This window comes from Seriola aureovittata, chromosome 15 (assembly GCF_021018895.1).
Source record: "Seriola aureovittata isolate HTS-2021-v1 ecotype China chromosome 15, ASM2101889v1, whole genome shotgun sequence".
Taxonomy (NCBI): domain Eukaryota; kingdom Metazoa; phylum Chordata; class Actinopteri; order Carangiformes; family Carangidae; genus Seriola; species Seriola aureovittata.
Genome location: NC_079378.1, coordinates 665,001 through 677,459, shown reverse-complemented (window position 1 = coordinate 677,459; position 12,459 = coordinate 665,001). Strand labels below are relative to the sequence as shown.

Below are 12,459 nucleotides of genomic sequence, written 5' to 3'. Positions count from 1 at the left end.
CCTCTTATGAATAATGTTTGTTCTGATGGCAGCAGGTGATCTGGGTCATAGTGAGGGTTCGTGTTCATTAGACCACCAACAGTTCAACACAGGCAGCAGTTTTCTCTTTTACCTGCAGCTCTGACACTCAGGACTGCAGCAGCTCTCAGGTTTGTTCTGAGTCATCATTCGAGACTAGTTAGTTTGAGAATACATCTTTGTCATTGACTTAGTGATCTGATCTCACCATGCAGGCAATTACAGAAGTATTTCAAGAGATAATAAACTAATTGAGAGCCCCAACTTAAGAGCATGGGTTATTAAATTTAGACCATTAATTCGAGAACATTTTGGAAAGTGGAAATTCACCTAAGACCATGAAGTTAAATATTTCAAGAGCTCGTTTATTAAAGCAAGAGTTCGTCAGTGGTTGAAAAGTTGTGTATTACCAATTTAATTAAAGAGGGTGAATAACATCATTCAAGAACTCGCATGAGGTCATGAAACAGTAATCCAAGTGAGAGATAACGAGGGTCTGGACCAAGAGCTGGGAGGAGGACTGAGTCAGGTCAGACCTGATGTTTCTGATGTTGAGATGATGCAACACGGTCAGAGAAGAAGAGCTGGTCATCAAACATGACACCAATCTTCTCGTGACCTTGGTTTGGGTCAGAGATGAAGAGGTGAGTTTGATATTGATATCATTATGAAGAAACTGAATGGCTGGATGACTAAGAGTTCAGTCTTAGAGAGGTTTAGTTGGGTCGTCTGGAGGGAACCACAGGTATAGTTGGGGGTCGTCTGCGTAGCGGTGATATGAGAAGCCAAGTGAGACCCTGGGAGGTGGTGTATGTTGCAAAGAGGAAGGGTCCCAGTACTGATCCTTGGGGCACTCCATTGGGGAGGGGATGGCATGAAGACAGAGAGACCATCACCTTGGATTATTAGTCCAAGACCAAGAAAGTAAATTTATTCAATCAAATGTTAATTTAACTTCAGTAAGAGGAAAGACGTGATAGAGTTAACATTGGCGTTTGTTTCCACCTCTGCACACAGATGTTGGTGAGTAAAGGAATGAAGTTTGATGCTGATGTTTTTTCTACACTGGTAAGTAAACAGCTGTTAATGCTAACGTTAGCTATTTAGCAATAGAAAACTTACATGTAGCTCTTTTAAATAAAAATATCTAAACTTAAGCCTGCTGAGAACCAGAGAACAGCAGCTGCTTCATACAGATGTTAGTAAATTCTGAACAGATGTTCACACAGAGAAGAAGAGACACATCATCAGTGGTTTGTTTATTTGTTTATTGCTGGTTTTACATTATAAATAAAGACAAATATTGAATAAAGTTCCTGCAAGTAGCAACAGAACATTCTTTTCTGTCCGACGTGTGTGGACTCTCTGTTTAGTTTATTGGCACCATGTGAGAGGATTTCTGGGTAATGAAGTCCTCTCACTGACAGCTGTTCTCTTTAAGTAAACAAACTGTGACAGCCATCTTTGTTCAGAGTAAATAAAGTTAAACTTCACTTCCTGCCTCAGACACAACACACACACGTTGGCCAATGGATCACTTTCTCTTTAAAATCTCACAGGTGAAAATCAAACAGTGAAAATAACAGAACGACCTCAGGCTCTGTTTTCATGACGGGGGGGCGGAGCTTCATCTTCAGGATGTGGAGGTGGAGCATCAACTTCTCCATCCTCACACTAATACTAATATATATATATATATATATTTATATGTAATATCTGACTGACCAATATGTTCAAATGTTGTCAGATGTAACTGTACAAGAACTTTAAATTAAATGAGGGCTGCAACTATCGACTATTTTCATTATTGATTAAACTTCTGATTATTTTCTTGCTTCATCAATTAATTGTTTTGTCTATGAAAACTCCCTGAGCACAGCAGAGTCAACAGTTCACAAAGATTTGCAGCAGCAGATGCAGATTTATAAAGTGCAAACAAGCTGATGAATAAACTAGTTATAAACATCCATAAATCCTTTATAAGAGGTACCGGAAAACGATTGAAACAATAAATTGATTATTAAAATATTTAGTCATTAATTTTCTGGTGAAAGTGATTTAATGATTAATGGACTCATCATGACTCTGAGCGGATATTTGATCAACGTGATGTCAGCTGTGGTGACGCACCGTCATAGAAACAGAGCCCTTCATCTACTTACACTCAGATAATAAAATCCACTCTGAATAAACAATGAAACAAGACGAGCCTCGTGTGTCCGACGCTCGTCCTCAGAGACCTGCAGCCTGATTCTGTCCTGCTGTACCATTTGGTCCTCAGTTTCCCATAATCCCCTGCTTTAACAATGCATTCAGGCTGACCGTCGTCTGTTCAGGTCAGTCTGGTCCCAGTTTGTTACTGGTTTCTGTTCGTGGTACATGAACTGTTAGCTCAGGTCATCACACAGCTCCAGACTGTTGTTGATGTTTTAGGATGATCAGACTCTAATCTGCCCCCCAGTGGAGAAACTAGTGAAGTGACCTTCTGCTGCAGGTGAAACCCGCCGTGTTGTGGTGAGGAGGAAACAGGAAACAGTGTGGGGAGGGCTGTAAACAAACTGCAGGGGCTAGCATTGCTAGTATGCTCACAAGAGCAGTCACCAGAGTTATGAAGAAGCTCACCTTCATTAACCTCCGTCACTGTCCTTACACTCACTGATAAACTCAGATCAGAACCTGGCGCTGCAGGAATCAAACCTGTGACAGACTGGATACAGCCCCAGTTATTTCTCTAATGGACACGGAGTCAAGGAAACTAAAGAAACTGATTTCTGGCATGAAAATAGAGAAAATAGACAAACGAAGTGAAGCTGAATCCAGCAGGTGAACGTGAAACGAAAAAAATCCTTAAAAAAAAGTCAAAATCTTTCTTCTTCTTTCTTCCTGTTCTTCTTCGTGGACTCATCTCTGTGCCCACTGTTCAGTTCATGGAGAGAAAAGATCAAACATAAAATAAGATGAAAGTAGATGAAGCGTTAAAAACGGGTCTTTTCTCTGAGCGACAGGTTCTTCATCATGATGAAGATGAAAGTCTCATCATGAGTCAGTTACAGCAGGTGAGATGTTCAGGTTCAGTGACGTCCCTGCTTCTTCTTAAAGATCTTATTGAAGGCGTTTCTCCTGCGGCTGCCGGACGACTCGCTCTCCTCACTTCCATTCTCCTCCATGGGGCTCCTCCTGGCCGGGAGCTGGAGGCCGGGCCCCCGGCCGCCGCCCAGCGAGCCGGACGAGGCGGAGGACGAGAAGACGAGCGGGCTGTCAGTGGCGTCGGACGTGATACAGAGGGAGCGGGTGGAGCAGGAGGAGGCGAGGACAGCCGCGGGGTTGCCCCTCAGCTCCCCAAGGCTGGAGCACTTCTCCAGGCCTCCTCCTCCTCCTCCTGCGAGCCCCGAGGCCTGACCCTGCAGGGGGTGGAGCCTGGATGACAGGGGGAAGGGCTTGGAGCTGTACAGGCTTCGGGATTCGCCGGGAGAGAGAGGCAGGGAGGAGTCAGAGTCTGAGTGGTTCATAATGTCCCTGACAAAGGAGAAGAGAGTGACGTCAGCGAAACGTAAAGCTGCTAACACGTAATCTCAGAACTGAAAAATAACAGAATTTATCTGAACTGGACTTTCTATGGATCAGCATAAATGCTAACAAAATTAAACTAGCATCAATGCTAACATCAGTAAACTAGAATCAATGCTAACATCATTAAACTAGCATCAATGCTAACATCATTAAACTAGCATCAATGCTAACATCATTAAACTAACATCATTGCTAACAAAAGTAAACTAGCATCAATGCTAACAAAAGTAAACTAGCATCAATGCTAACATCAGTAAACTAGCATCAATGCTAACAAAAGTAAACTAGCATCAATGCTAACATCAGTAAACTAGCATCAATGCTAACATCATTAAACTAGCATCAATGCTAACATCTATAAACTAGCATCAATGCTAACATCATTAAACTAACATCATTGCTAACAAAAGTAAACTAGCATCAATGCTAACATCAGTAAACTAGCATCAATGCTAACAAAAGTAAACTAGCATCAATGCTAACATCAGTAAACTAGCATCAATGCTAACATCATTAAACTAGCATCAATGCTAACATCTATAAACTAGCATCAATGCTAACATCAGTAAACTAGCATCAATGCTAACATCAGTAAACTAGCTCTAAATGACTGATTTTAAAAATAATAATTTTTAGCAGGTATAATGTTCACCCTCTTAGCTTAGCTTGTTAGCATGCTAATCTTTGCCAATTAGCACTGAACAAAAAGGTACAGCTGAGGCTGATCATCAAGAATCGGACAAAGTTCATCCTCTGGAGAAGATGAACGCCCTCGATCCAACCAATAGCTGTACGCCGACTAACTCAGCCGACCATCTCTCGTGCCTCAAAGCAACGAAGTCACAAACAAAGAGCAACAATTTGTCTTTTTACTTTTGTGAACATCAAAACTCCAGTTTCACCTCTGCTCTTTATGAGGAGCTTGTTTGACTACAACGAGTTTTCAGCTGCTGCACTGTGGTTGGTCACTGAGATATCCAGCTCTATTAACATATCCATAGATACAAATACTTTTTTACCACTAAATGAAAATGTTTACAAACAATAAAAACATTCATATGATTGGACAACAAAGCCCAGTGAGGGAGGGGAAAAGGTTCAACATGAAGGACGAACAAATGAAGCAAAGTTAGAAAGTTAGTGAGAGGAGTGAGAGGGTCGGAGGCGACATGACACGCAGGAACGTTTTCTTATGTTTTCTCAGAAATGTGTTTATGAAAAGATAAAAAATAAGAAAACTCTACATCTGTCGAGGCTGATGAAAGCCAATCAGGAGAGACCATGGGTGTGACTTCATCGTTTCCAAAGGTTTCAGTTTCTGTCTGTCAAGACTACAACACAACCCCTGAGTTTTCAAAATAAAACACAACCCCAGAGTTTTCAAAATAAAACACAACCCCTGAGTTTTCAAAATAAAACACAACCCCTGAGTTCTCAAAATAATCAGTGATGAATTAGACGTGAGTTCGTAAATAGTTCTTGCACACAAGTTAAGCTCAAAGCGAATATTTCATGATTTGTTTCTGTCGTTAGTTCATCAGTATCTTTGGAAAACAGTCGTGTGGAGGGAGATACCCGAAGCTGCCGGAGCGACAGCGCTGCTTCCTGCTCGTCACAGCTCCCCCTGCAGGCGGGAGGCTGGACGCCGCCTCCAGAGAGTGGAAATAAGAAGATCGAAAGAGCAGAGCAGAGATGTGAGCGGAGCCCTCGGCGTAGGAGGAAGAGGAGGAGGAGGAGCTGGTGGGAGGAGGACAGAACGACAGGACAGAAGGCTGAGGAGGGGAGGTGGGGCCGATCGAGGGGTGAGACAGGGAGGAAGAGAGAGAGGGGGAGGGCACGGGGAGGAACTCCAGCTGGCCAATGGAGCGGCTGCGACTCTGCCGGGCGTGGCCACTGGGAGGGCGGGACGATGTGAACAAACCATGCCCTTCCGGGTGAGGTAAGTCCCGCCCTTCAACCAACCTCTGTGAGCTGAACGTCATAGCGGGGTCTCCCATTCTCTGTCGCAGGGGCATCAGACTCTGGGCTGCAGGACAGAGGGGAACGCAGGAGTTAGACTGGAATTAGTTGTAGTAGTTTTATTTTGAAAGCCAGAAACAGGAAGTTCGACTCATAACAGAGGAAAACAGTGAAAACTGAGATGTTACAGGTGCAAAGGAAAACAGATTGACAGAGCGGCATGACGTCAGGAGGAAAGTGCAAATGTTTGATTTCAGCTTCAGTCTGCACAGAGACAAAGACTTTTCAGAGGTTTGTTTTGGAATCTGATTCATTTTTTTCCTTTGTGATCTTTGTCAACGCTTCCAAACCACACTGTCCTCTCTGAGTCCAGCATCCATTTCAATATTTTCTTCTTCTGTCTTTTATTTGAAGTGTGGATCCATCAGAAGATATAAAAACCATCTCAGTGTAGTTTTACATCTCCTCTCTCAGGCTTCTCTCTGCAGCTCTAGTAACAACAGGTTGGTGAGCCAATCAGAAGAGAGGAGGCTCTGAGCCTCTCTTCTGATTGGCTGACTATTTTCTGAGTGATCCAATAAGAATAAAGCAGATTTCACTCAGAGAAACCAAATCCTGCAAGGTTTGGATGGTGGGTCCAGGTGGGCGGGGCTTGGTGACTGCTTTGTTGTGACATCACAAAGTTCCAGAAGTCCTGACGGCTGGTTTTAAGGCTCAGTTTCTGAATACAGGCTGTGTGCATTTCTCTGTGGACTGAGGCTTTGATACTTTCACAGTATTAATATAGAAGCTAGAGCTGATCTATAATCTATAATCACACTACACATGGACACACACCTTTACACTGGAGGAGCTTTACATTATTTCACTTTGTGTGAACAAAGGTGCAAAAGTCTTGATAAGATGTTGAATTATCAATATTCAAATGACAGTGAAGGAAATCTTAAATTCAAACTGTAAGATCTAAAAATCTTCCTGCCTGACATCGAATCATTTCAGGTGAAGCAAAACGAGGAGGGTTTTTCTAACGAACTTGATTCCAGAATCCACCAAACTGAAAATTCAGTGTCTCACCTGTAAATGTGAGATACACAGTGAGTTCTAGCTAATGAAGCGTTGTTGTCCAGTAAGACTGTCTGTGGTGTTTCAGCTGCGTGAAGCGACACAACATTAACTCTGTGAGCGGCTGCAGACCGGTGAGTGAGTGTTAGTGAGGAAACAGCAGCTGAACACAGGAGGAGGAGAGTGACCTCCTCTGCAAAACATCTGGACACCTCTGTCTGATCTGAGCACACGGAGGGAAGAAGGTGGAGGAGGAGGAGGAGGAGGGAGAGGAGGCGTTCACATGGACACCTGCGTCATGTTCACAGACAGAGATGTTCATCTGATCATGTGACACCTCCTGTGATTGGTTCATACCTCTGTACAGCAGGTGAACCTTCGTTTCCATGGCAACAGACAGATTTCTCCGGGACTTTTGGGGGATTGTTGGGTCAAATTTAAGGCCTCAGATTTTTACGTTTAACTTCTCAAAGAACTTCAATAAAATCTTTGTTTAATCTGCAGCTTCATTAAAAAATGTTTTCTGTGACACTGACGTGTTTCCTGTTCGCAGGTTTTATATATCAGTGAGGAAAATTAATAAATACGTGAAACACAATTGTCACATAATAAATTATGTCTTATATTAAAATTGTACATACCATATAAAAATAATAATAATAATACATTTGTTTCCATATTTGACCTGATTTAATATAAATATTTTTACATTTACAGACATTATTCTAAATAAACTTTAGAACTTTTTTATTTCATTATCTTATTTCGTTACATTAACCCTTTTACGTTCCTCAGGTACTTTATGTGTTAATGAGGAATTAATCAATTACAAAGAAAAATATCTGGATGTTGTTTTTTCTGATTGGTCAGTTACTGCTACTGATCAATCGCACAGAGGTATGGACCAATCAGAGAGAGGTGGGAGGATGAATGAGGCAGGGGCCAACCGGAGTGTTTCCATGGTGACTGGGTGTCTGCGATGCCACTCAGGGGCCAGAGGTCGCTCACTCGCCGGTCCATCTGCCACGCTGCGTCTGGAGGGAGCCAATTAAGAGAGATGCCAAGAAAAGAGGACCAATCAGAGGAGGGGGCGGAGACAGTGAGCGGCCCACAGGTGAGCTGAGAGAAGACGAGGTCAGGTGAGGCTGTTTTTATGTTGTTTTAAATTTCAAACAAGAACATGGACTGAGAGGAACATGTCAGGTGATTAAAGTCTTTCATTTCATGTTCCTGCATCACCATGAACACACACACACACACACACACACACACACACACACACACACACACACACACACACACATTCTTCAGACTTCTGGATGTTTTCTTTGCTGTGTGGAATTACTGCTCAGGTACATGTACATGTCATCACTTCCTGTCTGTGAATCTCAGCTCTAAGCTCATTGGTTCCTCTCGAATCTTTAAAAACACCTGACAGGTACAAAGATCCACCTTCAGTTTAATAAACAGCTGCTCACTGTTGTCATGGCAGCAACATCTGATCTGATCCTTTAATGAATCTGATTCAATTTAACTTTCATCATTTGTCACAAACTAAAGTTTTAAATAAAGGTTGACTTCAGATCTGTGATCAGCTGGTGACTCCACATCAAGATTAACAAATCCAGTTAATATTGACAACCTGAACATGAGCTGAGCAGCAGAAGATATTGATTATTAATTGATATTGATTGTTGTGACTTTTACACCTGATTCTTCACAAATCACTTGATCCAGAACTCTGATCTTAACGAGCTCCAGATATTGATCTGATGATCCGCTGAACTACAGAAACACAGGTCACTGGAGGTCACAGAGAGATGTCACAGAGTGATGCGTCTTCACTTACAAACAATCTTTGGCTTCGAGAAAGCTTGTTAACCAATAACTCAAGTTTCAAATTAATTAAGTTTAATTATCGACCACAGATGATGTCATCAGGTTAACCAGAGGAAACAACCAATGAGAAGCTGCTGACGTCACCTGCAGGTTTTTATATAAAAGGTCCAGTGAGAGATTCGTTAGTGTTGGAGCTTAACGAATCCAGGTGTTCTGCAGACCACCAACCGGATCCTAAATGAGACTGAAGAAACCAGGAGAGAGTGTGTTTGATGGTGATAGTGAGTGTTTGTGGCAGCAGGACGGTGTGTGTGTGTGTGTGTGTGTGTGTGTGTGTGTGTGTGTGACTGAGTCTGATAACCTACAGTGTGTGTTGATGGTGAAGGAGCATGTGACTGATGTGTTGCCATAGTTTCCAGACACAGCGGAGCTCAGAGGATTCAGACTGTGACACCAACACACACCTACTGGTGTCATGAGACGTAAACTCAGACTCACACTGCAGCGTCCCAGGAGACAGGATGTCCTCGTCCATGTCGTCCAGGTCATCAGAGAGGAGGAGGTGCTGAGGGGTCGCAGGTCGCAGGCCCAGGAAGGACGGGTCCAGGTTGAGGGCGGCAGCCAGCGCTCCCAGACCCGGGTTATTGACCAAACAGAACCCTGTTAGAGACTCGATATGCTGCCAGCGGTGGAGCTTCTCCCGCAGGGCCGCCGTCACCTCGGCCAGGGCCTGTCTGGGGGGGGGACACGTACCAGGTTTCACTTTCATTTCATTCACCATGTCAGTGCATTATTTACAGAAGGGTTCCTTTACAAGGTTCTAGAGGTTATTGAGGAGGTTCTCAGAATCGCTCAGGAGGTTTTAGTGGCCGGTGGGGAGGTTCTATGGATGTTAAGAGGTTCTAGAGGTTTTCCAGGAGTTTCTATGGTTCTTTTGGAGTTTCTAATGGTCATTGAGAAGGTTCTACATGTAGTTTTGGAGGTTTAGTGGCCGGTGGGGAGGTTCTAGATTATCTTTAGGTTGTTTTGGGGTTGTTTAGAACGTTGAAGTAGTCATGGAAGAGGCTCTACAGATGGTTTTAGGAGGTTTTAGTACTCATCACGATGGTTCTAGTGGTCCTTTAGGAGGTTGTAGTGATCAGTGAGGTGGTTCTAGAGGAACTTTATAAGGTTCTCTAGGAACCCTAAGAGTTTTCTAGGGTTATTTGGAGATTGAGACGTCCCTGAAGTCCTCCAGAAGGTTCTAGTGGTCTATGTACTGTGTCTTTGTATGCTGATGTGTTCTGGGTCAAAGGTCACTCACTTGGCCGACAGGATCTTATGGTCGACGTCGTCCAGTGAGGAGCTGTGAGCCACATGAAACGTCCCGAACAGAGAACTCCTCTTCTTCTTGATCTTCTCCGCCTGAAACATCGTCATCATCATCATCATCATCATCATCGTCGTCATCATCATCGTCGTCATCATTAGTCGGGGATGTAACTTTCTGTCACTATCTCAGTCTCCTTCAATTTCATGGTTCATTACAGAGATCTCACTGATCAGCAGCCAGTCGCTATGCTTACTGTTAGCTTAGCGTTAGCTTGTTATTTAAACATTAGCTCAGAAGTGTAACGTTAGCTTGTTAGCTGGTGTGGGGAATCTTCCTTTTGTTTTGCGTCTCAGGTTACACACAACCTGCCCCGCCCTCTAAAGACCTGCAGACAGCACTCGGGGCTGAAACAGCACCACAGAACCTCTGCAGCGTTTTAGGTTAAAAACTGATTTAATCTTAGTCAACATCAAAGATAAGGCAGTAAAACTACAAACATGCAATATCTTCAATGTTCCCCCCAAAACATGCACATATATTGACGGGGACTATTCTATATATACATATATATATATATATATATATATATATATGTATATATATATATATGTATATATATATATATACATATATATATATATATATATATATATACATATATATATATATATATATATATATTATATATATATATATGTATATATATATATATATATATATATATATACATATATACATATATATATATATACGTATATATATATGTGTATATATACATATATACATATATATATATGTATATATGTATATATGTATATATACATATATATATATTTCTTTTTGACTTCTCCATGCCCCCACCTCGGAGACCTACAGCCTTGCACTGAGTGTGTGTGTTGTCCTCACCCCCTCCCTGGCCTGCAGCAGCTGCCTCTCAGCGCTCTGTTTCTTGATGTTGTAGTACTGAACTTCGACCTCGTGCGTCAGCTGCAGCCACTTCTGCAGAGCCTCCGGCGGCGCCCAGTGAGCCCGCGACTCCAGCTCCCGCTCCGCCTTCTTCAACGCCATCCGTACCTGCAGCACACACATGGTTCTGACATACAGTCCTCTCTCTGCGGCTGCAGGTGTGTGACCCGTCATCGTCTTACCTGCTCCAGCTCCTCCTCGGCGTATTTCTGTCGGCTCCTCTCGTTCTCCGTTCCCTCTCTGAGCTCTCTGAGCCGCTGAGCTTCCTGTTTGGCCGAGTCGATCTCGATCCTCAGCTCCTCCTCCACCTTCACCTTCTCCACCTGGACGCAGCGCTGCTCCTCCTGAGCCTGCTGCAGCCTGTTCCCAAACACAGGTCACAGGTGAGCTCCACGAAACCATCTGTGAGGCGACAGGTGTACCTGAGTGTACCTGTGTGTACCTGTGTGTACCTGAGTGTACCTGTGTGTACCTGAGTGTACCTGTGTGTGTACCAGTGTGTGTACCTGTGTGTACCTGTGTGTACCTGTGTGTGTACCTGAGTGTGTACCTGTGTGTACCTGTGTGTGTACCTGTGTGTGTACCTGTGTGTACCTGAGTGTACCTGTGTGTGTACCTGTGTGTACCTGAGTGTACCTGTGTGTGTACCTGAGTGTGTACCTGTGTGTGTACCTGTGTGTACCTGAGTGTACCTGTGTGTGTACCTGTGTGTGTACCTGTGTGTACCTGAGTGTACCTGTGTGTGTACCTGTGTGTACCTGAGTGTACCTGAGTGTACCTGTGTGTGTACCTGAGTGTACCTGTGTGTGTACCTGTGTGTACCTGAGTGTACCTGGGTGTACCTGTGTGTGTACCTGAGTGTACCTGTGTGTGTACCTGTGTGTACCTGAGTGTACCTGAGTGTACCTGTGTGTGTACCTGAGTGTACCTGTGTGTGTACCTGAGTGTACCTGAGTGTACCTGAGTGTACCTGTGTGTACCTGTGTGTACCTGAGTGTACCTGTGTGTACCTGTGTGTACCTGTGTGTACCTGAGTGTACCTGAGTGTACCTGAGTGTACCTGTGTGTACCTGTGTGTACCTGAGTGTACCTGAGTGTACCTGTGTGTACCTGTGTGTACCTGAGTGTACCTGAGTGTACCTGGGTGTACCTGTGTGTGTACCTGAGTGTACCTGTGTGTGTACCTGTGTGTACCTGTGTGTGTACCTGAGTGTACCTGTGTGTGTACCTGAGTGTACCTGTGTGTGTACCTGAGTGTACCACAGACTGCTGCTGTTTCCAGAGTGAAGAACGAAGCTTGTCTCAGATTGAGTGTTTTCAATGAGCGGTGTCGCCAGAAGGGGGAGCTGTGACATTGTATATGTGTGTGTGTGTGTGTGTGTATTTTCTCTGTGTGTCTAGTATGTGTAATAGTATATGTGACCTGTCCTCAGCACATCAGCACCTGTTTGAAGGTAATTTACTGACAGTGACACTGAATCCAGTTCAGACTGACACACAGCAGCAGCACTACAGCACTACAGCACTACAGTAGTACAGTAGTACAGTAGTACTAGTAGCAGTACTGTAGTATAAATAAACAGTAGCAATACAAACAGTAACAGTAGTGGCAGTAAAGTACACACAGTGGTAGCAGTAGAAGTATTAATACTGCAGAAGTGTTAGTTGTAACCTTACTAACAGTTACAGGAGTACTGGGTGTGTAGTAGTTACCATGGTAACAGTAGCAATAG

At 43.6% G+C, this 12,459-nt stretch overlaps 1 protein-coding gene across 5 annotated transcripts in view; it reads right to left on the bottom strand.

Annotated features, from left to right (window-relative positions):
- Positions 1 to 1,271: 1,271 nt before the first annotated feature.
- Positions 1,272 to 12,459, bottom strand: part of LOC130182458 (stromal interaction molecule 1-like) — a 19,876-nt gene continuing 8,688 nt past the window's right edge. Inside the window, exons 8-15 of one of the 5 annotated variants that reach the window (XM_056397428.1) lie at positions 10,909 to 11,086; positions 10,667 to 10,834; positions 9,752 to 9,852; positions 8,947 to 9,182; positions 7,557 to 7,643; positions 5,551 to 5,614; positions 5,164 to 5,226; positions 1,272 to 3,534 (exon numbers count right to left, since the gene is read on the bottom strand). In XM_056397428.1, the coding sequence (XP_056253403.1) occupies positions 3,090 to 3,534; positions 5,164 to 5,226; positions 5,551 to 5,614; positions 7,557 to 7,643; positions 8,947 to 9,182; positions 9,752 to 9,852; positions 10,667 to 10,834; positions 10,909 to 11,086 (1,342 nt within the window). In that variant the 3' untranslated portion in view covers positions 1,272 to 3,089. The remainder of the gene's footprint in view (positions 3,535 to 5,163; positions 5,227 to 5,550; positions 5,615 to 7,556; positions 7,644 to 8,946; positions 9,183 to 9,751; positions 9,853 to 10,666; positions 10,835 to 10,908; positions 11,087 to 12,459) is intronic. The other 4 variants (XM_056397424.1, XM_056397425.1, XM_056397426.1 and 1 more) reach the window with 4 other exon arrangements.